The sequence below is a fragment of the Pleurodeles waltl genome, chromosome 5, assembly GCF_031143425.1.
Source record: "Pleurodeles waltl isolate 20211129_DDA chromosome 5, aPleWal1.hap1.20221129, whole genome shotgun sequence".
In the NCBI taxonomy this organism is placed as follows: Eukaryota; Metazoa; Chordata; class Amphibia; order Caudata; family Salamandridae; genus Pleurodeles; species Pleurodeles waltl.
This window is the reverse complement of record NC_090444.1, coordinates 1201562688-1201588803: the sequence shown is the minus strand read 5'-3', so window position 1 is coordinate 1201588803 and position 26116 is coordinate 1201562688. Positions and strand designations below refer to the sequence as shown.

General features: G+C 44.2%; 1 protein-coding gene across 7 annotated transcripts in view; it reads right to left on the bottom strand.

The window, feature by feature from the left end:
- CEP57L1 (centrosomal protein 57 like 1) overlaps nucleotides 1-26116 on the bottom strand; it is a 112550-nt gene that overhangs the window by 35768 nt on the left and 50666 nt on the right. For 5 of the 7 annotated variants that reach the window (XM_069235460.1, XM_069235461.1, XM_069235459.1 and 2 more), the window contains 3 exons: nucleotides 17608-17685; nucleotides 6357-6455; nucleotides 1398-1475 (listed from right to left, as the gene is read on the bottom strand). In XM_069235460.1, coding sequence (XP_069091561.1) covers nucleotides 1398-1475; nucleotides 6357-6455; nucleotides 17608-17685 — 255 coding nt within the window. The remainder of the gene's footprint in view (nucleotides 1-1397; nucleotides 1476-6356; nucleotides 6456-17607; nucleotides 17686-26116) is intronic. The other 2 variants (XM_069235464.1, XM_069235462.1) reach the window with 1 other exon arrangement.

Genomic DNA, 26116 nt, shown 5'->3' with positions numbered 1-26116 from the left:
GCTCTGCTTGGCCCAGTGTGCCAGAGGTTCTCTTACAGTTTCTAAATCAATACGAGCTCTGAAAGTGATAGTTATCAGCAGTTTGATTTTTTTTTCTAGTTGGCTAGGATGAGGAAGAAGCAGGGAATCAGATATAGACCCAAAGAAAGTACTACTGACTCTGCAAGACCAATCCCATCTCAACACGTCCCTGCAGTGCACCTCAAGAAGACATAAGTGTCTTTTTATTTCTATATGTCTTTCCATCAACAATGACCAGAAGAGGAACCCTACAATGTCAGAGGAGTGACTGAGGTACGGGCAAGTGTCCTGTTTCCAGTCTCACTATGATTGGTCATTGCAAATAAGCTCTCAGTGTTTTCCACAAGTATATTCACCAGAATAATACACTTTAGGCACCTATAGAGTGCGGTTAGCTTTGAAATATGGTGTTCGAGAACATCTTGAATATAACCCAAGGGCATTCTGCTACCTGCTCCTTAGCAACTGCCGGTTTTGCAGCATCTCTGATAGCTTTACAGGAAAAGGTTTTGTTCTTCGTTTTGAAGGAAATCTCGTCGATAATGACTGAAGGAGAGGCTGTACCCTTTTCCATCCTCAAACTAAAAACAATAAAGGCCCACACTCTTTTTGTGGTTCCTCTCAACTTCATTTGCTAGTCCTAAAAGCCTTGCATGGTCAACCAAACCACCAAGAGCCAAGCTGAGAACCATTCTTCGTCTTTTGGCCACAAGCCTTAGTTCAACAGTTTTCTAGACCACAGGCCTTAATTAATCCAGTCTTAGTTTACATTTCCCCTGCCTTTCATAAAGCACAACATATTTTTCTTAGTTTCTTCCCTCCACAGTCTAAAAAGCACGTTTCATGTCCACAGGTTGATTTCTTTATACAATAAGAAGTCTGATTTGTTCTGACACCTGAAGAACTTTTGATGACCTTTGTAGCATTTGTCAGAGTAGAAGTACCAACAGTTACCATTATATGGGCATCAAGCTCACTATTGCCTTAGGGCACCTTCTACAGGCCCTTTCATTTTAGATATTCAAGGTGGATTTGACAGTGGGCTCGACGCTATCCGAGTGCAAATTAAGTGTGTTCCTGTAATTGAGATCTATGGAGCGGAAACCTGTACCTCTCCACACGCTCTAAGAATAAACACTTACAGCTGAAAGGCACAAGAGCATCATGTTTTGAGACTGAATTATTAAAATCAGAGTCCTTAATATTAAACGCATCGTTTACTTTTAGGAGGCTGCAGCCAACACTCCCTTTCAGCACTGATTAGGTTCGGGCAGGTCTAACATAAGAGTTCCCGTCTCAGAGGTGAAATTTGCCAGCGAGACCTCGGCCTGAATGCACTCCATAAGCACCATAAACAAAGACGTCTGCAAGCCTACCTTTCCAGCTACAAAGGGAAGTTCTCCGGCCTTTGGGTACATCTGCTGCCGGTGAGGCTCCGTCAAGTCAGCAGTCTTCTGAAAGAGACAGGAATAGGTTTCATAAGTACTTCTTGCACATCAAGGCTCTTCAATGAGACGCAGACTGACTGCGATCATCACCAGCGAACCCACATGCTAGTCTAGGGCGAGACCGGGAGAAAGGAGAGAGCTTCAGACAACTGATACTCGGATGAAAATGTCATATGGTGAAATGCCTCACCAGCAATGTTGTCACCCCCACCCCAGCCCACCAACCCCACTGCCACGTCCCTGCTGCTGCGTCTAAGGGAGTTAATCAACTTCTTGCCTCCATCTCAAGGGTACTCCACGGGTAACAAGAGAAAGATAACATTACTTTTATGCAACTCACAATCAGTCTGTAGATTCTGCTGCCATCAACCTGTGTGCACCAAGTCACACAGTAGCAAATGTAACAATTTAGCTGTCAGTTCAGAACTCTGCATGCCAGTGCCATGCAAGGATGCTCGGGTCATATGTAACCTCCATCCACATACTTGCATCAGTTCCCTTCTTGGAAAAAAGAACCAATCTACAGCTTTTTGTTTGTTTTAAAGACTGATTGGGGAGTTGATAGCGTGGATAACCGAAACAGTCGAAGGTTTAACAGTAATTAATTACCACAAAAAGTAACTTTATCCTTCAGACGAATTCGGGCTTTTTCCCCATGCTAAACATTGACAGATTCCAAAGCAAGTGAGAACGAGAAAGGGAAGAGGAGATGGCTGCATGGGCCACCTTGGCTGAGACAAAACCATTTCTTAGAGCTCCCTTGCCAAATATGGGAGACCACATAGAACGTGGACACTCGATGGAAGTTTCATTCCGTGAAAAGTGATCGATTCATGGCATTTTTTACTATAAACTGTAGCCTTAGCATTACATTCAGCTCACATGATTGACTCAAAACCTTACAATAAGTAGGTCACCCGAAATCAAATCTCTGGTAAAACGCAAGGTGTGCAACTTCCAGTTTATGGAAAAAGAAAACAAACATCAGGAGAATAATGACAGATTGAATTTCAGCAGCTCGTTCATGATGTTAAGGTTCTGAGGCACAAATAGCTTGCAGCTCACTACTATATCTGGCTGATAATATGATTATCAAGCAGGAACTGTTCCATGACAGACGTTTAATATCACAGCAAACCACCGGCTACCCCATCTAAGCCCTGTGACACTAAAAAGACCAAACATCCCCAAATGATGAAGGTAAAGTTCTCTGCTGATACTCTGTGACAGAATGTTAGACGTTTGCAGAATTCTAGTGGAGAATTTCCTGGCATACACCACGACCTCCACTTTCCAAGAGAGACCTAGATGGCAGAGTTAAAATGAAGTATTCCCTCCATTACTTTCTACTTTGGCAGTGAGTCTCCCTAAGAAATGCGCAGACAAACATCACAAGGCTCCTTTGTCCTTGGGTCAAAGCTGCACCTGACTGATAAGGTGCAACAAGGTTGAAACCAGTGGGGATTCGTTTGTGTTCCAGATCAAAGGGGACCTTGCCACAAGTTAGGGTTAGGCTATAAATTGCAGAACAAGACCAAGCTTAAATTTGGATATGTTTGGCCCCTGTCAAAAGGGAGAGACAGCTAAAATCATGATGGTATGGAACGCAGTCCACTGCAATCAGCAGCGGCTGAGGCTAATTCAAGCAACTCAACCACTCAATTTCTGAGCTGTCAGAGGTGGATGTGCAAAGCTTAGTTCATTGGGAACCAGGAGCTCAAGCTAAAAGATGTGAGGGCGGTGTGCAACCCAGAGGTTTGGAGGCCATTCTTCTGAGGCAGGCTGATTAGGTTGAGCCTGACGTCACAATACTGAGTGAGAAAATACCTACATACAACAGTATTGAGTTCAAAATACTGACTGTCATAACACCATAAAAGCGTGTATAGAAGTGCAAATTTACTATTTTTAATTTCACACCTATGAACCTTGAAAATATATATAGTGTTGAAGTACATGGGATTAAAGAATAGTAAATCCTTTTATGACAATACAAGGCAAGTCAGTATTCTGCACTCAATATTATTCCAGATCAATGACCTGAACTCAATATTGTGGTAAAAAGTAAAAGGATGGGACCGGGAACCACACCCATTGAGGACAAGGCAGAGTCATAGGGATAATTGAGTACCCTGGGCTTCCTCTGACTTTTTCTGAGGTTTCCAAGAACTGGAGGAATCCAAGGAAAGACATACAAAAAACACCCCCTTCAAATCCAACATTAGGCCATCTGCCATTGTTCTGGAAGCCCCTACCATCCAATAGTGGAGAGGAGGTCTCACATGGTGATCAAGTGAATGAAAAGTCTATGGGCCAATGTCCTCAGATCTTGAAAACAGGTTTAAGGGTTTCCTGGAGAACGTCCGCTCTGCTGTTATTAATCTTCCAGTGTTAGACACTATAGGTGCTTGCCTGGTTGCAATGCCCAATCAAGCTGGTACGGAAGTGGTCCGAGGGTGCTACGTTGTTTCCTCACAAAGAGGACTTCTGTTGTTCAATCTGGGTGAATCACCACCACTCTGAATTTCAGCACTGCTAGGCTGAGTTTAGGCATTAAGAAAATACCCTCAGTCTCCCTTAAGTATGTGTGCAAGCATGTCTGATAAGGCACTGATGGAAAGTTCCCCACAAACAAACCCCCATTCCCCGCCGGCCCCATAGCTCAGAAGAGTTTGTGGCGAACCCAAAAAGTGATCATGGTCAAGAGAAGAGACCGCTCACCAATTAATTTGGAGCACATGCCAACATTTACAAGGCTGAAACTAGAGCTAGCCATACTGGGATGTGCTCCACTGATTGTCCAGAAGCTGCTCCCAATGTTCCAACATATGGAGCTGCACAACCTACAAGAGGAATGTCATTTTGGGTACTACTATTATAGCACGTCTGCAACCCCTAAAGCGTTTGGAATCACCAAATTGCCACTTTAATGTTGGCCTAAAAGTGATTCCAAGTTTGTAAAAACGGATTCCTTCCCTATAGGAGTGAAGTCTTTCATGAGGTGAGACCATAATTGCTCCAATGACCCGATTCTGTTTGGGTGGTACCAAGTAGAATTAGGGAGGAAGTTTGCTAAGAAACAAACATTGTACAAGGCTCTGAAAGTTAGAGAAAGACCTTTCTACTTTGACGCTATGAAAATGTGGCAACAGTTAAGCCACAGAGTATAAGACGTTATGCTACAGAAGAAATTCCAACACAGAGGTCAAGATACTACCAAAGACAGAAGAGGTAGCATAGAAACAGAATAGCAGGGCCCTGTGCTGATCATACCAGCTCACCTTCAACGTGGAGTACAACGTGTTCTGTGCAGCTGCCAGCACAATCGTCTAAATTCAGCATCATGAAGTCTTGGAGGCAGACTAACTGTGTTGGGTCCTAAACCTCTTAGCTACAGAGTCCTACTCCTTTCTAATTAAGTGAGTAATTGAAGGAAATGCCTGTCTTGTATATGTAATTAAGTGAGCTACCCAAGACTGTCCAGATGAGGGCTACTGATCCCTGGATAAATTATAGGCCCTTCCCAGCATTTTGGAAGTCAGGGATCAGGTTTGTTTTTCCATCTGAAGTGATTCCTATGGACTGCTAGTTTCCTGAGAAAAAGGAGGCTCAAGCCAGGGTCTTGGAAAGAAAGCCCTTCCAGACTTGAAAGACTAGAACACCTTCACTGGTGGAAAAACAGAGGGAACCAGAAAAAAGTGGGAAGTTAAAACAACTCCAAGGAAGTTCACTTAGCTTCCCATTGCAGATACTAATAATCAAGAGAAGTGAACCAGAATGTCTGCATGTCACAGGCCCAAAAAAGAGATTTTCTTAAAGAACCTCATCCACCTATTCAACCCAGACAGTGTATGTTATTTCCTTTGGAGGGATGTCGTGGGTAGCATCATCCTAGGGTCTCATTCAGGAGTGTCATATTTTCCAAGAACTCATCCTCCTACCAGGGGGAGGACTGTCTAAGTAAAGACAACAGTGACATGTGGTTTAAAAGTTATCTCCTATCCTGAAAATGGTATTTACTAACAAACAAATATAAAGGCTGGAGAGGAGGTTAAAATCAAAGCAACGTTGTAAGGACAAATTATTAAGCCTACACATCTGATGATTTGGTCAACATGTTTCAGCCGTGTGTGGCGCCTACAGACCCAGGGCTCTCAGCAGTACATCTTAGGTGGCTCTCTGCGATTTATCTGAACGTGCTGGTCTTGTTGTACTTTTGATGAACATCAGCAGGAAGGGGACTGGGTAGACACTTCCCTTCAAATAAAAAGTTGATTAAGTTCTTCTGAACCACAGTGGACAGCAGGTATGCTGGGCGTCATAGTGAAATAAAAAACAGGGCTAACAAGCAAGTCCACATTACAAACTCTACAATAAAAATCTTACTTGGATATGCTGTATACAAATCAGACATTTTATTCAGGAAAATTACAAGCAAAAAAATAGTCATAAAAAAATGGATAACGGACAATAGCAACTACCATAATTCAAAATGTCACAAAGAAGACTAATTGCAACAACAAGGTGATCAATGGAATGCTTAAATTAATCTCAGCCACTTAATCGCTCGGGCCACATTGCAGTCCACTGTTTGTTTTGCCCACCATACCATTCTAGACAAAGACCTGCCTTCTGCAAATCAGGAGCGACCCTGCTCCTCATGGGAACAGTCTGTCTTGCACCACCTGGGGACGCCCCCTCCACAAGAGACCATAAGTAACCCCAGACCGCTTGCTCCCTGCTTGGGTCTGGTCAGTAGGGTGTAGTTTGAATGCTATGGCACAGTGAGCATGGGACCAATGTAGGCATATCAATCGCATTTAGGGCAAACACAAAAAAAAAAAAAAACAGCAATACAAACTTATCTTTCATTTCAAATGTGGGTACCTTGGCGGAACACTTTTTCTTGGCTTTTTTCTTTGGTCCACTCTTTGAGGAAACTGGGGTAGGTATCAAGAGCCTGTTGATTTCAAGTCCAGTCTCAAGCTGATATTGGCAAAAGAAATACTACTTAGTTTCACAATTTACCATTGAAGTGTAATACTTACAAAACAAATCCAATTTAGATATACAACCAAAACATGAGCAAGGACGCAACGCCATATATGACTTAACAGCCAAATAATTACAAAATTAACACTGAGGGACAAGAGACTAGCGTGATCAGCCTGTCAACAAAAGACACCAAAAGGCATTAGGTAGTCTGGTGCCACCAGGTGGAGAAAACATGCAGGCAAGTAGCAAATTTGAATGACATTTCACAGACGCAGTAATATACATCTGTCTAACACAGTCCGTAAAAGCACAGGATTTTCAGTCAGATATATTTACTGTCCATTCCAGGCAGTTCGGGCTGGACTGTTCCCATGAGGAACAGGGTCAAGACTGATTTGCATATGGCTGGGTCCAAACTGGGGTGGCATGGTGAGCAAAAGAACGATGGATTAAACCCAGATCTGTGACTGGGGTGAGTGTTTGCATTGTCAGCACTCCGTCCATCATCCTTTTGTGCTCCAGAAAAGAAGAACAATGGAGGTCTCAAAAACCGGAATACAGAGTACTAGAGATCGGATGCATGAGGAACAACCAGGGTTCAGATATAAGTAATGAGAAAAGAATATGAAACAGCTGGACTAGCCACCCCAAATATATTTTACTGTGCAACAAAATTACAGTCTAATAGCATCTAGTTGCCAACCTAACAAAACCACCATTAAGGTTCTCTTCTCCCTGAACAATGAGTAGAGTGTTTCTGGAGGGGGATTTGTCAGTCGTGATGATGATTAGTATCATCATTGTGGGGCAGGTCAGGGATGATGCAGCTAGATGTGCCTGTAGAGAACTCTTGGGCAACGTGCATCTTCCCACTGATTTTACTCCTCTATGAACCTGACCTTGGGCACACAGAGTGAGGGTGCAGCCTGGTGACCATTTGCAGCAGATGTGCACTCTTGACCATGGCAAGAGTTGCTTGCTCCATGGCTACCTGCCCTCAAGATTGCGGACAGCTCAGCCGGGGAATAATGCACACCTAGTTCGAGGCACGTCATTCATCTTTGTGGCCTCCTCTGGATCCAGTCCTAGTGCTACTCCCCTGTCTGATTATGTATACGGAGACCTAGGCCATAACCAGGATATTCAGTAACAAAGCTGCAGGAAACTCTGCCAGCCAGGCCTCTAAAATCTGGGGCCACTGTGCAGTGATCTCACCAAGCCAGCTGATTCTTGCGGTGCCAAGCAGGACAACTCTCCATTCAGAGTCCTTCTCACCTGTTACCTGAGGTCTGTGCCCATTCAAGTGGATGCTGCTTCTTCCCTTCTAGACTGCAGCCACAACCAACACTGTTGTGACGTGCAAGCCAATAACACACTGTAGCACTGCTTACCGTTTACAGTGGGTTCTACCAGGTGAGCACAGTTCAGTGCTCAGCTTGCTGTCGGTCACATTATCCTGCTTTCAGCTCCACTGTCAGAAAACCTGTCTAAACTACATTCCCTTGGCTCCTCTAATGCTGCGACCGAGAGGCTGGCACATGAGCTTCGCTTCCTTTGGCCTCAAAACATCTGTGGCACTATGCTCTTCCCTCAAAACATGTGCTCCTGCACACATGTGGAGATCAGTCTACAGCTATGAGTATACATGGCTTCCTACAAGACGGCTCCAGTGCACACATTTTGTATTTGAGACATGCATCACTTTTTCAACTAGGGGCTTTGGAGGACTACTGGGTCAGCACCATGCTATGGCTTGCCCAGGCCTTTGTCCCTCTCTTGGGGGTAGGTGATTGTTGGAGTCCTACAAGCAGACGTAGCCTAGGTTCTACTGAGACAAGCAGTTCGCTCTCCTATGGCCATGTAATATGATCGCTGTTACACAATACCTGCAACTGCAAATTGCTCAGGATCACCTTTTTCTTGGTGGTCCTGTAGAATAAACCAACTGTTAATCTTCTTTGAGGGCCCAGATACCAAGAAAACCTGAATTGAATTTAAACTTAGCGATATCTGTTGTTGCAGTATTTTACGAAATGCTGCTCTATTTCGTGTAAATACCGCAGTCAATAACGATGACCAGCCATTAGGTGATTAGCTAATGGCTACCTTTACAAAAGTTTAAGGCAGTCATGTTTGTTTGTAACTTCAGAACTAGTTAAGTATTATATTTTTTATTTTTCCCCTACCTATTACCACTCTATTGAAGTGGTAATAGGTAGGGAGAACATAAAATACACTATAACACAATATATTTTAAGAAATACAATGAACTAAAGCTATTTTCTATTTTTAACATATTTAAATATGAAACAAAAAATGTCCACGGAGTAACATCTACAAATTACAGTGGTACTTGCAGCAAAACTGTGATAAAAGCTACATGGCTGCCTTTTACCTTTGGTAAGCGTAGCCATTGGCCAATCATACACTGACTTCTCATTTGCATGCACTGTGGTATACAATGAACCTTACCGTGGCATAATATATAACTACGTTTTTTTATTTTTTTATTTATACCTTTAACACTACTTCCACTATTCACACATACTACCAAAAATTATCATTTACACTTTATGATGTATTACATCTACATCCATTCACATGCTTTCACTCTACGTTGCTTTCAAGTAACACACTCCACTCTGCATTATTACACTCTATACCACTCCACTTTACACCACTAGATTCTATGCTAATCCACTGTACGCCACTCGACCCTATTATGCTCTACGTCACTCCATTCTATGACATTTTAGTCTATGCCACTCCACTTTACACCACTAGATTCTATGCTAATCCACTGTACGCCACTCGACCCTATTATGCTCTACGTCACTCCATTCTATGACATTTTAGTCTATGCCACTCCACTACACTCTACTCAATTACACTGTGTGCCAATCCACAACACTCCACTCTATGCCACTCCACAGTGTACTATTACACTGTATGCCACTAGTCTGCCCCACTACACCCTACTGCACTCTGCTATTCTATTGTACATCACTACACTGTACCTCACTCCACTCTGTGTGCCATTGCACTCTACACTATCACTCACTACGCCACCCCACCCCACTGTACGCTGTATGCTTCTCAAGACTATTCTACTTCACGCCACTGCACTGCACTGAATGACACTCCAGTGTATGCTGCTCCAATGAACGCTAATCCACTCCACACTATTCTTTTGTACAGATCTCCACACTAGCACACTTCAGTGTACACCACTATACTGTACACCATTCCATTTCACCAATGTAACTCCACTGTATGACATGCTACTGTAATACATGGCATTCCACTGTATGCCACACTAGTCTACCCCACAACATTCAAGGCCACTTTACTATAAGCCACTCCACTTTATGCTATACCTCTACAGTCTCCACCACTGCACTCTATGCTTTACCACTGTACACCACTCCAACACTCCATTGTACAACACTCCACTATGCACTAGATGAATTTCCTCTCTATTGTGTTGTATTCCACTACACTGTACCTCACTCCACTGTATACTGCTCCACTCTACGCCAATGCACGCTATTACATTCTACCAAATTGTACTCCACGCCCCTCCACTGTATCATATTCTACTTTACGGCAGTACACTTTGACACTCTCCTCAACTCTACTTAATGAAACTCCACAGCAGTAAACTGTACGATTTAAAATTTATTAAAAATAAAAACCACTGAAATTCAATTTTAAAAAAAACAAAGGTTAAAAGTTTTATAGTTAAGAAAACTTATTTTTTCTATACAAAGCATAATCAAACTATACAAACAGAAATTCTAAGGTTATAGTTATGACTTACATTTAGAATATATGCAGCACCTTCAAATTACTGTAGGTTGTGCATCTCTGTACAGTCTTGTCACCACATTAACTATAACTCCCCTCTTCCCCATGCATTAGTTGTACCCTGCATAGTACATCACTTATACAATGTGAAATCAAAGCATTGATAACACCTATGACATCTCAAATTACATGATTTGTAATAACAGTGCATGGTACAGAGGCGAGTTATAGTTAATATGGTGTGGCGAGTGAGGCGACAAGTCTGTGTACGGAAGTGCGCAACAAAGTAACTTGAATGTGTTGGGTAAATTCTAAATGTAAGTTAGAACTACAACTTTTTAATTTGTAAGCGTTGTATAGTTTAAGTTTGGTTTGTATAGAAAGAATAAATACATTTTCCCCAACTATAAACAAACATTTAACCTTTTACTATATATGTGTGAAAAAAATATTTAATTGTCTGCCGTTATTTTCACTCCCCTCTTCCAGATGGTCCTGTGATGTTAACTGTTTTATGATTATGTTTATCGTTTTAAATGAGGGCTGAGCAGCTGCAAAGTGATACTGGGAATATTTCTGTTCTACTCTATGCACATTTGTAGGGCGCATGGTGACCAGTAGGTATCCCAGTGCTAGCAACAACAATTCAATCCATGTGCTCAGGGGGCATTAATTATTAAATCACCATGTTTTTAGGAGTTATTGGAATTTAAGTTTGTTGGTGGTGAGTCTCGGTGAGTGGGGGAGAGTGTTCTCTAGTTTGTCCACCTTGTAGCCAAGGGAGCACCCACCACTTCTTGCTCTGCATATGGATGGAATAGTGGCCAGGCACGCATTGGTGGAGGAGGGGGTTCATCAGGTGTGAATTGGGGGATTGGAGGATTACAGGGCCTTTTATTTGGACTGCCCTTTGGGCTACATATAGGGCTTTGAATTTGACCCTTTGCTCAACGGGTAGCCAGTGTAGAGTGGCTAGGGCCTGCCGGGCAGAATGGTGTCTGGGAACATTCAGAAGAGCTCAGGCTGAAGTGTTCTGCAATACCTATAGTTTAATAATGACCTATTTTGGAGCTCCAAGGTAAAGCAAATTCTCGTAGCCCTGGCAGGAGAGAATAAGTGCATGTACCACGAGCCATCTGGATGAAGTGGGAAGGATTTCGTCAAGAATAATAGTTAACTGACCATTCTGAGAATGCCATAGGAGCATACAGAGAATTGTGTGCCCAGTGCTGCCATGTCATGATTTGCCCAACCATACCCCCAGGCTTTTAATAACTGCCTTGGGTACAGAGGGTACACCCATGTTATCAGGCCAACCCAGGTTGATGTGGGGATTGATGTTAACGTCCAGTACCATGAGCTCTGCTTTCTCCCCGCTGAATTTGAGGCAGGAATCCGCCATGTACCTGCTATTTTCTTCAGGCAGGGATATAGTGCAGAAGTTTGGGGGGGGGGGGGGGCTTGTTTTTGGGTCATAGAGAACATCAGTTGGGTATCAACGGCATATGCAACCAGGGATATCCTGAATTACAGTGCTATATCTGCTAATGGACGCATGTATACATTAAAAAGCGTCCGACTCCGGGACGAGCCCTGCAGAACTCCTCTACTACTGCCAGCAGGGCGGTTTCAGTGCTGTTTTTGGGTCGAAAGTCAGTCTGGGTGGAGTGAAGGGTATAGTTTGATTCTAAAAAATCCGAAATATACTAGTTTACATGTTTCTCTCCAACTTTACTCAGACCAGGCAGCAGGGAAATAGGTCTGTAGCTTCTTATATCCTTTTTTGAGCGTGTACAGTTCGTTTTAGCTTTTAACTTCGTTTACAGTACCACCATGTCATGCTGCCGTGTTTAAATAGTAAATTAAAGGTGGATATCATTCATTACTGAAGATGTGCATTCATCCACCCAGGCACACCTGACATGTGTCAACTCACATACACATTAGCATCCATCTTGGAGTGTATTTGCTTTCAAATAAAATCCATTGCAAAATTGCTGGTGACGTATGCACATCCTTCATGCAGCTTGTGCTTGCATTCAAATGGCAATAAAAAAAAAGCAGTAATAGAAAAGCTCTTGAAAGGACAGCCATTATCTCGGCCCTTTAGAACCAAGATCTGTTGGCTTTGCTAGTGCTTGTTCTGGGTGGCATCTGCGTTCCTTCCTTCAACTGTGTTCAGCTGCACGAAGCACTTTTGAATATTTTGGATAAGTTAAAAATATTCAATAAAATCATCTGAGAAAAACAGTATACGGTGCAAAAGTGGAATATAATAGTACGAAAAGATCAGAACTCACTCGTTCTCAGAAGCAACTGTACTTGGATAAAAATCCTTGTATTAATACTGTACAAGCTCGTCATATGGAATTATACATTTTTCCGGTAACCTATATAGGCTGCAAAAACATCTTTGACACACAATACAATGCACAAAGTAGCAAATGTTTTGAACCTAACACCTGGAGGAGAAATCTTTAGATAATTAAATGGAAAGAGACAGTCACAGAAAAAATCTAGGTAATATTATTTCCTATTTGCGTAATGGTATTGAACACTTAATTTCTGGCCCAAAAAAAAAAAAGAAAAAAAAAGGAGTTTGAACAGTTAACAGTGGATTTGATTAGCTCTACGTAAACTTCTCTGTACAGCCGGAGTTCAAAACTATAGTTTCTTGTAGTTTATTTCTTTTTTAAATCAATCATTTATCACCCTAAGACTTACAATGAAGCCCTCCCTTGTACTCCTCCATAATTCAGTTGAGACATAACCTTGCGACTGAATCCTAAAGACTGCATGGTAACATGTTGACCCATACTTTATTCAGTAAGTGAATTGCTCATTCACCCAACTGAACTTATTGTCTTACAATAACAAAGGGAAAACATCAAACACCCTAACTGATAAAATATGCTTCCAGGTGGTATACAAGTCTCGCAAGAACGCAAAAGTATTTAAGTTCTAATGTAAAAAAAAAAAAAAAGTGATTCACAATCCGCTGCAAATGGGTTTGTGACAGCTAAAAAGGTCTCTAAGATGTACTAAAGTTATATGTGCTGTTATGGTTCTTTGTTATTGTGACTTCATTTGGTTGTATACGTCTTTAAAACGAGCTGCACAGAAGTGGGGAATAAAAGGGTAATGCATCATTCTTGCCTCCGGTCTTGCAGATAAAATCACCTAAACAGTATTGCAATTTAAATGCACAAGAGTAGCAAATTGTGAATAGTTGCAAAACAGCCGGTGGACATGTGCAAGTTATCATCAAGCAGTAACCAGGAGGAAGGTATAAAAGTACATCTAAAATTCAGTACAAACATGCACAAGGGCAGCACTGAATACAACTGGGCTAGGGGGATCTACACTACAGGAGCCAATTTTTGAGCGAGAATTACACTCTCATCAGATTAAGGGGGATATTAATACCAGACACAGGCTAAGCACAACAGGCACACTTAATTTAATCAGTGTGTTGGATGCTATGCTAGTTGGGAAGACTGTACCTACCAAAGCCATCACAGTACATACTCCGGTTTCGAGCTCGATACATCTCCTAGCTGTAGGGAATTAATCATGGAAGGCACTACAGCTGTCAGAGGTTTTTTCAAAGTCAGGCTGTTGTAGGAAGTACATGACAGAGCTCTTTCAAGGTCATGATCATATAAGTATTAAAATCCAGAGATTTTTTCTTCGAGCAATACCCTTATGTCAGTAGTTGGCGTTGGTAGACTCTGCAGGTGTCGTAGTCGCCGTGATGACATCGGGAGTGACGCAGTTTCTTTTAACTACTTTTCACTCCAAAGTACAGAGCCACAAAGAACACTGAGATTGGTGCGCCAGAGCTAAGGTCCTAAATGGGGAATCCCTGTCCCTAGAAATCAGTTCGCAAGCGGGAGGATGGGTGGGCCAGTAAGGAATCCGCAACTAGAATATGACTCTACCAGATATTGTTACCGAAGGTAAGTAACTTGTACATCTGATAAAGACTTCTAGTTGCAGATTCCTTACATTAGAATAGATACCCAAGCAATGCCATCCCCGGAGGTGGGCTGCAAACCAAGATCATACTAGAAAGTCCTGCAGGACCGAACGACCAAAGTAGCTATCCCCACCGAGCTGACTGTCAAGACAGTAATGTTTAGCAAACGTGTGCAGGGATGCCCATGCAGCTGCCTGGCAGATATCCAGGACAGGAACTCCACATGCTAACGCAGTGGAAGCAGCTGCCGCTCTGGTGGAATGAGCGCACAAGCCCTAAGGGGGTTGCTTCCTGGCCAAAGTGTAGAACATCTTGATGCAAAGTACCACCCATCGAGAAATGGTACGTTTTCGCACCCTCCCTTTCTTCGCACCCACACATATCCAAAGAGTTGGTTGTACACCCGGAAATCTTTAGCACGATTTAGATAGAACGTCAATTATCTTTTTGGGTCCAGACAGTGGAGTCTCTCCTCCTCAAGAGAAGGATGTAGGGGTGCTTAAAAAGTAGGCAAGGTGATGGACTGGCCTACATGAAAAGGTGCAACAACCTTGGGAAGGAAGGAAGCCTTAGTGCGCAACACCACTTTGTCGGAGTGCACAGACAAGTATGGGGGCTTTGAAGAAAGAGCCTGAAGCTCACTCATTCTGGGAGCAGAAGTGATGGCAACAAGAAAAACAGTGTTGAAAGTGAGGAGCCGTAAGGGGCAATTGTGCATCGGTTTGAATGGAGTACACATTAAGAGTCCTGATCTTCTTGATAACTCTGGGCAGAAGTGGTATCGCAGGAAAGGTGTAAAGGAGGCTGGAGTTCCACTCATGACGAAAAGCGTCTCCAAGTGAGTGCCGCCTTGAAAACTCCAACGTGCAAAACAGCTGACATTGCGCATTCTCTGTGGAGGTGAACAGATCCAACCAAGGTTCTCCCCACTGCGGAAAGAGACCTTGCGCCACCTACGGATGGAAGCGCCATTTGTGATCGGCTATGCATCGACGGCTGAGTTTGTCTGCTCTGGCGTTCAGAGAGCACGCCAGATGTTGAACCACCAGAGTAACGTTCAGATGTTCCAGCCATGTCCAGAGGCGTAGTGCCTCCTGACAAAGGGTTCAAGACCCTACTCCGCCCCGTTTGTGGCAATACCACATGGCGGTAGTGTTGTCCTTGAACACTTGCACTACTTTTCCTTTGAGAGAGGGAAGAAATGCTTTTGGATGCAAGCCTGACTGCCCGGAGCTCCAGAAGATTGATATGGAGCCCAGACTCCACTGGAGACCAGAGACCTCGGCCTCTCCCATGTGGCCGCCCCATTCCAGAAGTGATGGATCTGTCACTATGGATAGATCTGGCTGGGGAAGGGAGAGGGAGCTCCCGTGGACCCAATACAGATTTGAAAGCCACCACTGCAGGTCTTTCGCAGTCCTCTCAGAGATCTGGACCATGTTGGAGAGATTTCTCTGATGCTGCACCCACTGGAACTTCAAATCCCACTGCAAAGCCCGCATACGCCATCTGGCATGTGTGACTAGCAGGATTCAGCAGACCATGAGGCCCAACAGCCTCAGAGTCAGTCTCACCGAAACCCAAGACAGAGGCTGAAAGATCAGAATCATAGCCTGAATATCTTGGACTCACTTCTCTGGAGGATAAGCCCAAAACTGCACTGTGTCCAGAACAGCTCCGATGAAAAGGAGCATCGGATAGGGAGAAAGCTGTGACTTCAGCACGTTTATAGTGAACCCCAGTCTGTGCAGGAGGTTCACTGTAGTCTAAAGGTGGAGGATGTCTTTCTGGGGTGAGTCTGCCTTTAACAGCCAGTCGTTGAGGTAGGGGAAGACTAAAACACCCAACCTAAGCAGATGAGCTGAAACCACTGCTGTCACTTTTGTGAACACCCGAAGGGAACTGGTAAGGGCGAAGGGGAGCACGGTAAATTGAAAGTGCTTGTGACCTACCACTAATCATAGGTGACATCTGTGGGGAGGCAGGATGGGAATTTGGAAATAAGCATCCTGCAAGTCCATCACTACCATCCAGTCTCATGGGTCCAAGGCAGACAGGACCTGAACCAGGGTGAAACCATAAAAACGCGACAAAAGGGTCGAAATCGGTCAAAAAGAGACCAGGGTAGCTCTCTCCAGATCAGCATGTGGCACGGAAAGAAAAGAACGGATGTCACTGTGCTGAGGCAGCGTCTATGTATTAATTCCGACATCATCACGGCGACTACGATGCCAATGTTTTCCGCGAGTCGACCAACGCCACCTACCGACGTGCAAGGGTATTGCTCGAAGAAAAAAAAAAATCTCCGGATCCAGTCTGACGCTTGGGGGAAAATTCTATAGTAAAGAATCTGCAACTAGAAGTCTCTATCAATTTATTTTTTACACACCTTGTTGTATTTCCTTTATGGTGTATTTATTGTGCCACATGTGCTGTGTAAACACTTTACACATTGCTTCTGGGACAAGCCTGACTGCTCGTGACAAGCTACCAAGGGGGTGAGCAGGGATTTTCTGGGGTGTATCGCTCCCTTGCCCTGACTAGAGTGTTGGGTTCTGCCTGGCTGAGGTGCATCCCCCTCACCAACCAGAAATTCAATTTCTAACAAATAGAAACTTGCACAGACACTTATACTGGGCACTTTTTCACTCTGAGGCAGTGGTTTCTAGGCCCAAATTCTGCATTAGTTTATAATTCGTCTAGACCACTAGTGACCCAAACTAACGATTTTGCTAGGTCCCCATTTTGACAAGTTAACTGCCTTTATATTTAAAGAAAATCTACACATGGTAGCTCTACTTGCAGCTAAATGTGCTGTAAAGCCAAATGTCAGGGTGACGAGATCATCACTTCTGTGGGTCTCTCTTCTGCCATTCCACAATCTGATTTCACTGCATCAAATTCAAAGCCATTCTGGAGTTTTTCATAATTCCTTAGGTAACTTCCCTGAGGGAGAGAGATCCTCCAGGTTGCACAGTTGTCAATTCCAGTAAAGAGCCGACATGAGAAACCATTAGTAATGCAGGCTGCAAGCCCGTTTATGAAACGGATCTTGCCGAGGTTTGTTAAAAATAATATTGTTGACGACAGACATCAGAGCAATAACGTGAGCAGGCAGAACATAAGGCTTTTATCTGCACTACTCTTGGAATACAGAAGTGTAAAATGTATTAGCTAACATATGGTCTCCACATCCCACAAGGTAATTGATAACGAAAGAGGTTCATACCAGAAGATGGACCTACCAAAATGTATGTGCTTTTGGCAAGATTAGTTAAAGCAAAACAATCAGAAACCCAGGGAGGCAGTTACTGTGGCATGCTATAAACTAATCTTAGTAAAAAGAATGAGACCTACCTGCTCCGCTTTTTGTTGTAGTAGTTTTCTATGATGTTGTTCTTCGTGAAGTTTTTCCTGCAACTGACTGATCTTGTTCTATAAAAGAAAGCAAGACACTTGAATCAACCTACACATGAGAGCGGTTGTATGCTTGGTTGGACAGCTACAGACACTCATTGGTCAGCCACTGAAGTGTGGACTGCAGCCAAAAATCAGTGCTGTTATTGTAACCCTCAAGAAAGGCACAAAACATGAAATTAAGGTCTGGCCTTTCTTCAATGTATTTCAAGGAGCGGACAGTGAAGTCTGATTAGAAAAACCCTAGAGGAAGGCAAGCAACATTTTGCAATGCATGCACAGTGCCTAAAGGTTGTGAACAAAAAATGATACCTTGTAGAATTGTTTGTACAGAATCCTTGCTAGAGTAGACTTTTTTTTTTTTTTTTAATAGCAGATGCAGTACTGCACACATCGTCACTCGACTCGCCAAACCACTGATCTCCTTCATGTTAAAAGGAGGAAGCATTCTTCATAGAAATGTCCTAATAAAATCTATAATCTTTGCGCCCCATAGGCTGATTGTGATTAAGTAAGACATTTTCCAATGCTCTAATATCATATCTATAGATAACAAGAGGTGATCATGCCTATAGACAATAGAATTGGCTGGTTTGTCACTCACAAATGGGTGCGATCCAGCAGATGCACATTTCCTATAGCATATCTATTCATCCCGCCAACCATTTGTATAAACTCAGACTAATGACCAGACGGGGGGTGGGGGGGTTTAATATGATTATTAAACAGGCAAGACCATGTATTTTGCTATTTGTACACCAGTGTGGATGCTGTTCAGCATGGCTACAAGTTAGTAGTGTGGAGTGGAGTGGGGGGAGTAGAATGTCTGAGTGGATTTGTTGGAGTGTCTGAGATTTGGGGGGGGGGGGGGGGTGAATAGTGCGCCGGAGAGTTGAGCAGAGGGGTGTAGAGTTCAGTGCCAGAGAAAATTATACAGTGGAGTGGAATGGGGTAGAGTGGGGTAGAGTGGGGTAGAGTGGATTGAGGTAGTGGGGATGACTCGATTGGAGTGTGTTGGATTGGATTGGGTAGAGGGGTGGTTTGAGTGGAGTGGACTGGTTTGGGGTAAACTGGATTGGAGTGGAATGGATTGAAATGGGTGAGGTGAATTAGATTGGAGCAGATTAAAGAGGGGTGGATTGGATTTACTGAATTGGAGTGGAGTGGACTGGGGTGGATTAGATTGTGGTGGGGTGAGCTTGATGGAATGGACTGGAGTGGGATGGACAACTAAAATGAGGTGAACTGTATTGGGATAGAGTGGGGTGGATTGGACTGAGTTGGGGTGTAGTGGAATGGATTGTGGTGGGGTCAACTGGATTGGAGTGGAATGTGTTGGATTGGGGTGGATAGGAGCTGGATTGAGTGGACTGGAGAGGGGTGGATTGGAGTGGGGCTGTGGATGGATTGGACTGGAGTGTTGTGAACTGAACTGGTATAAATTGGGGTGGATTGGATTGAGTGGGTTTATTGCAGTAGAGTGGGTTGGATTTGAGTGAGGTGGAGTGGATTGAAACGGGATAGGGTGGAGTAGACAGGAATGGGAGGGTGGATTGGATTGAGGGTGTCTGCATTGAGGTGAGGTGGACTGGATTGGCGTGGGGTGGACCAAAGTGGAGTGAGGTGGACTGGATTGCGTGTGGTAGATGGATTAGTGTGGTGGACTGGATTGGGGCGGGATGAATTGGATTGGGGTGGATTGGATTGGGGTGGGTTGGAGTGGGGTGGACTGAGGAGGATTGCAATGGGGGGGATTGGGGTGTCCTGCACAATTATGTATTAAAGCATAATTTTAGAAATTAGACATAATAAACAATGTTGCTTTGCAATATTTGAACAAGATAATAGTCATCCTTGGAGAACAGTGCCCACGAGTAAAAACAAAAACACAACATTAGTGCAAAATGAGAAAAGACAACTTAGCAAAAGAAAAGAAAATTAAAAAAAAATGCAATTTCGTTTGTCCTGCTGGGCATGTTTTTGCCTGTCACAAGACTTCTGTTTACACAGCACTTGAAGTTAAAAAGAACAAAATCACTCAATCACGTCATGAGCACCAGACCAGACGGCACTGATTAAGTTGAATCAATCAGTGGTTGGTCGCTGCTCCGCACAAAAGAACGTAAATGATGCTTGGACTGCAGGGGCAGTGTCCTGCAAGTCAACAAATGGTAGGCGACAGGTGGGCTCCAAGCCCTTTACTGTACACAACCGAGTCTAGTTCGCGCATGCACTCGCAGGCTCGACCCTAACAAAATATACCGTGCAATACAATATTTGTCCATGATGTTCCTGTAGCAGAAATGTAAAGACAGTTGGATGCATTTCTGGTAGAAGACCACTAGAGGGAAGCACAAGACAGCAATGTTTGGGATACCAAGGCGAAAACAACGGTCCACATTTACATCATAATAATCTTTACATACAGCAAGATTAACTCGGGTGACCGGCATCTTTGTTTTGGTTTCAATAAAAATAAATCACATTTAGACCATTTAAAAATTAATTTAAAAACAGAATCGTTGAAAAAAAAGTACTATTCGTTTCAAATCGCGCAGGACGTCTCATTTCAATAACATTTAGAGACAGAAGGGGGTCGTTACCTTTAAAAGATGGTACAAAGCTAACCTGAAGTTCTTTCGCATGGGCGTAGCTCTCTCTCAATAGTGCAGCGGGTGCAGTGGCACGGGACCGAAAGATCTCAAGGGCCCACTTCAAACCCAAATGTAGCTTTCTTTTATTTATTATTATAATTAAACCAGTGGATAAGGTGGCCAGGTTGGAGGGCAACAGGTGCAGAGATATATTTAAACACCACTCCTTAGAACATTATTAACAAGTCGGGGTCCAACCTCGAAGAAATCATTGCGAACATCAATCCAATCGCTAAAGAAGTCTTTATCCAACCCTTTCGAGTACACTGATGACAATGGCTCATGATTGAAAACCTACTTGTGGACAACAGGGTTCTCCCTTAGATTAGCAAACCTTGCTCGCCTCGCACCTACAACCTACAGAACGTTTACAGGGTGGTGATAGCCAGCTGCTGTTTCAAAGTCATGCCATTCTTCCTGGCTCAAGCCTCAGACAGCAGTAATAAGTACACAAAAATCGGAGCCAATATAGATAGTTAAAGGCTGTACCATGAATAATGAAAAGGCAGCAAATGCCCTACTGCACTAAGAAAATCAGATTATCAATATGCATACCAAGCTCTGCATGAATTAGCACTCAAAAGTCAACTGCAACATTACAAGTATGCAATCATTTTGGCCTTGAATAACAGCTGAGCAATGTCTTAATTTAATCACTTTCTGGCCTTAAAAAGCAGTTTTACATCTCGATAAACAAGTGTTTAATGGCATTCACTGGAGAGTCATGGAATCCCGCTCAGTTACAGGGAGAGGCGCACGTGTGTCCACCTTTTAGACCATGAGACAATACAGTTAGATAGAATTACTTAGTTTGGTATTGCACGGCGACATAAGTACAACCTCCCTTCCTTCCTTCGGGCTTGGAGTACAGGAGAGCCGCTGGCAGAACAGTTTGACTGGGCCCAGAATGACAGCCTCGCTAAGGCTGGCTCAAACTAAGCCCAGCTGGAATCAGCCATCGAATCCCAGACGCCTGGCATATTGTGGCAGCTAAACATGGGATAATGATGGCTAACGCCAACATAATATTGGGCCTCCCTGGCACATTGGGACAGATGCACAAAAATGCAATTTTGCATTTCTTAAATAGCGACTTCCTAGAAACTGCTATTTAAGCAATGCAAAACGCTATGTACACAGATACCGATTTCCTAATAACAATTCCTACAAAGTAGGAATCGTTATTAGGAAATCGCTATTAAGAAATCGCATTGCATTTAGTCAATGGGCCAGTTTTGTATTTCCTAAATTGCGATTTCTTATTAAGAAATTGCAATTTAGGAAATGCAAGAGCAGGGATGACAAAGGGCAAAAGGCCCCCCTTGGTGCACCCCAAAAATATGGGTGCATCTGTAGAGCACACATATGCCTAAGGCGCATGTGTGTGCTCTATTGCAATAATAACGTTTTTTTTAGTTTTTTTTTTTTAAATTGCATCTCCTTAATGCCAAAGTCGCATTTATGAAATGCTTTGTACATCAGAATAGGAATCGCAAATAGGGAATCACTATTTGCGTTTTCCTATTCTGGGAATCACAAACTTCAATTTCTACAAGGTAGAAATCGCAATACGGGATTTCTTAAGGCCCTTTGTACATAAGAAAAGGCCATTTTGCATTTCCCAACAGCCCGAAATACCGATTCGGACCGTTAAGAAATGCAAATGGGCTTTGTACATCTGGCCCATTGTGAGCACCCTTGGCACAAAGAAGGCCAAACCAGGCACTGTAGTGCTTGTCCCCGGCCCAAAGGCAACTTGTTCTTGATGAAAGGCAACAGTGGTTCCCTTGGATTAATGCTGCAAAGTTATTTAGTAGTGGATAGAATACTTGTACGTCTACGCCAGAGGTATTACTAGTATTTATGCTTAACAGTTTCACAATTTATACAATAGTAACTGTACATTTAGCAACTTCAAACACGCATCCCAGAATGTACTCATTTTTATAAACTGTCACAGACTGGACAGTGTCTCCAAAATATTTTGGAAACAGTTCTGCCGCTGAAAACACCCTAAACTTAGTATAGTTTGTCTTCTGAGGTCTACAAGTGGGGAGGATTGTGACAAAATAAGAGTCCTTCAGGAGCTGCAGATGTTAACACCGGCACGGAGGCAAACCAGCAACCTAAACTTTCAGAAAACATAAAATGGAATCAGACCGAGCCATCAGGTGCACAATTCTATCGTTTCATAATTGTATTGGGGGTGAAGATAATGCATGCTTTTAAAGAACCTCTTAGGTTTATCTACACAGTCATCAGTGCAAAGTGAGCAGAGCTGCAGCTGAGCACGTTGTGAACATTTTTATGATGATTTCAGTCACTTGTCTCTCCCATGATGCACCTGGGTCTATGCCTGGCCGGAACGGTACTTGCTTTGCATTCCTCCAAGCACAGGTCCGGGTTGGGCGGTACTGGGGTCTTCGGGTTCTACAAGCGGTACTGGTGCGCAGACGTATTGTTACTACATCTACACTTTGAACAGGAGCTGGAAGTAAACCGGTTCCATGCAAATCACAACCGTTTCCCCATCCTCCCTTACCCCAATATCAAGATGATGAGAATAAAACTCAGTTTTGTATAGAGAAAACTTGTATACTAATTAGAAGACACCTTGGCCGTGTGACCTTACCGTGTGATTTTGTTTCTGCCGTTTGCCGAACAGCATCCCTCCTCACCTCACCCAGGAGCACATTCCTACACATCCTGGTTCAATTGCTTTCATACTCTGCTTTTGGTAATGGCCATCATGTGTCTCCTTAATGCCAATCCGGTCCGCCATATTATGCGGATTTTGCCTCCAGAGATACAGGCAAAAAAAAAAGTTTTCCTTGCGGGCTGCTCTAGTGTAATGGAAGTTCATGAGATCTTTCCACGACATTCGTAACACTCAAGAAGAGCTGGCTGTAATGTGATGAGTTACGGTGTGCGGTCGGGGGTGAAATAACTGCACGCGCACACCAGTTGGAGACTTGCAGGGAACTGCGTCAGCGCAGCCCCTGATTTATTACAACAACTCGGTTCCAGCTTCCATCCGGAAGCGCGGAACCTGACGCAAACACAAAGGAGAGGCCGGTTGGCTCTCTACATCCCTCCCATGTTTTTCTTCACACAGAAGAAAAAAAGAAAAGTGCACATACAGGCCACAGCCAATCAAACGTAGTCCCACACCGGACGGGTTGAGACTTCAACAAACAAAAATACCAAAGAGTCAAAAACACAGGAACGAGAAGGAAGCACAATAATAACTAAACAGATCCATGCCAAAACATATAAGGTCCTTTGTTTAACCCCCTTCTGGTGAGCAGGCCGCGGTGCCAGACATCAGTTCCTAGGGACCCAGTTTACAGACAAAGTCTTTGAGCTGGCTGTTCGGCACCGGGTTGGGGCGTAGGCGATAACGTCCACCTCTGGGAATCAGTTCTTCCTGGGCGGCTTCATCACCCTGATGGTGCCGCGACCTGAGCCTCCTCTATCCATACCTCCTCAGCCGGGGGCACAGCCATAGAGTCCGCGACATCTACTTCTTCCTCTGATGTGACCAAAACCCCTGCTCTCCTGAAGTGCGATACGTTTCTGGTTACTCTCTGCCTGTCTTGCGCTGCTGTTATCATGGCACCCCTCACACGGATGACCTGCCAGGGTTCAGGCTCAAACAGAGTTTGGAACTTTCCTTCAGGCCGGCGGTTCTTCACTACCACCATATCTCCTTCCTGAAAACCCCGGTATCGACCGGGACGTTGGTCAGTGGCCTTTTGATTTGTGTGTTCTCAGTGCCGCTGGGTGGCTTCGACATCCAGCTTCGGTGATGTCCAGTGAGGGCCAGATGGGATGCAATCCCGCGGTGGGACTTTAAACATCAGCGCGGCAGGCGCACATCCTGTGGTGCTGTGAAGTGTTTGGCGATAAGCACCCAGAAATTGCTGCAGACATTGCTCACTGTCTGCTCTTTGTTCAACACCTATTCTGAGGGCTCGGTTTAGAGTTCGCATAAACCTCTCAACGTCCCAATTAGCCTGCGGCCAATAGGGCATGACCTTGCGGTGATGTATAGCTAGCCCTTCCAGGTAAGACTGAAATTCCTGCCCATGGAACGGGGGCCCATTATCCGTTCTGACTTCGTCAGGGAGCCCAAACATGGCAAAGGCCTTTTGAATCACTGGTCTCACATGCTCAAACGCCGTGGATGATACAACGTCAACAACAGGAAACTTTGTGTAGGAGTCCATGGGGAAGACGGTCAGCCACCCATCCGGGAAGCTCCCAAAATCCATACTAACTTTTGTCCATGGCTTCTGACTAGCCGGCTCAGTGATTATTGGGCAGCTGGGTGGTTCTCCTGATGTGATGACACATGAGTGGCATTTCCCCACCAACTCATCCACCTGACTGTCTATGCCCAGGAACCACACCTTTGCCCGCAGTCTTGCCTTGGTCTTTGCGGCTCCTTGATGGCCCTGATGTGCCAAGTCCACAACTCTGGCCCACAAACTCTGAGGCAGTACGATTCTCCCTCCTCGAAGAACCAAACCGTGACCATCCATGGACAGCTCATCTCGCACCCTCCACATCCCCTGCATCGCTGTTTTGCACTCGTGATTAGCCACTTTTGTCTTTTCCAGGAAAAGCTTCAATTTCTTGTGATTTAGTGCTTCTATAACTTGATTCAGGGTTGTGTCCACCTTGGTGGCATCCACAATGTCTTACACCAAGGGCATTGGGACATGCCGATTGTACCACCATGTTAACAAACAACTCCGTGCTCTCCTCATCTTTCTCTTGAGTCATCGGTCGTTATTGGGGATGGGTGGCGAGAAATAATCCGCAGGGTTGTTCACCCCCGGTCGATAGATGACAGTGAACCGATAAGGCTGCAGCAGAACGGTCCACCGCTCAATTCGCGGGGGTGCCAGACGAGGGCACCCAGCAAATAGTGCGATGAGGGGCTTGTGATGGGTCACCATCTGAAATTCTTGTCCATACAAATACAGGTGAAAATGTTTGCACGCCCACCAAATAGCCAAAGCCTCTCGTTCTATCTGGGCATATCGGGTTTCGACTGAAGACAATGCTCTGCTCGCATACGCAACAGGAACCTACTCCTTCGGGTTCTGTTCCTGGAGAAGAACAGCGCCAAGACCTACTGGACTTACGTCAACTACCACCTCGGTACGTCGGTGAGGGTTAAAAGTAAGCCCTCGTTGACTTGTCTAGTAGTGCGCTCTTAATGTCAGCAAACGCCTTGTCCGCTGTTGGGCTCCATTCCCACCTATGCCCAGTTTTTGTGAGCTGTCTGAGAGGTTCCGCCATGGTCGCAAGTTGCGGAATGAACCTCCCACAGTAGGTTGCCATACCCAGGAAGCTCCTTACTTTAGTGGGGTTTTTCGGGATCGGCGCTTGATGGATGGCATCAGCTTTGCGGGGGTCCACTTGTAGCCCGTCTTTTGAGAAGATATAGCCAAAGAACTCCGCCAACGTCTGAAAACATGCACTTCTTCTTGTGGAGTGTTAGTCCTGCTTCCACTAACCTCTGCAGTGTAGTCCTGAGATGTCAATGATGTTCTTCTCTGGTCTTGGAGTAGATGAGGATATCATCACTCAAATTGATCACCCCTTGTAGTCCTGACAGTGTCTCTCTAATTGCATTTTGGAATACTTCGCCTGCCGAAGATACCCCAAAGCTCAGTCTCTTGTATCGTCGAAGCCCCACGTGCGTTGAAAATGTTGTGATGTTCCTACTATCTGGGTCCAGCTCCAACTGATGATACCCAGCATTGAGGTCCAATTTCAAGAAC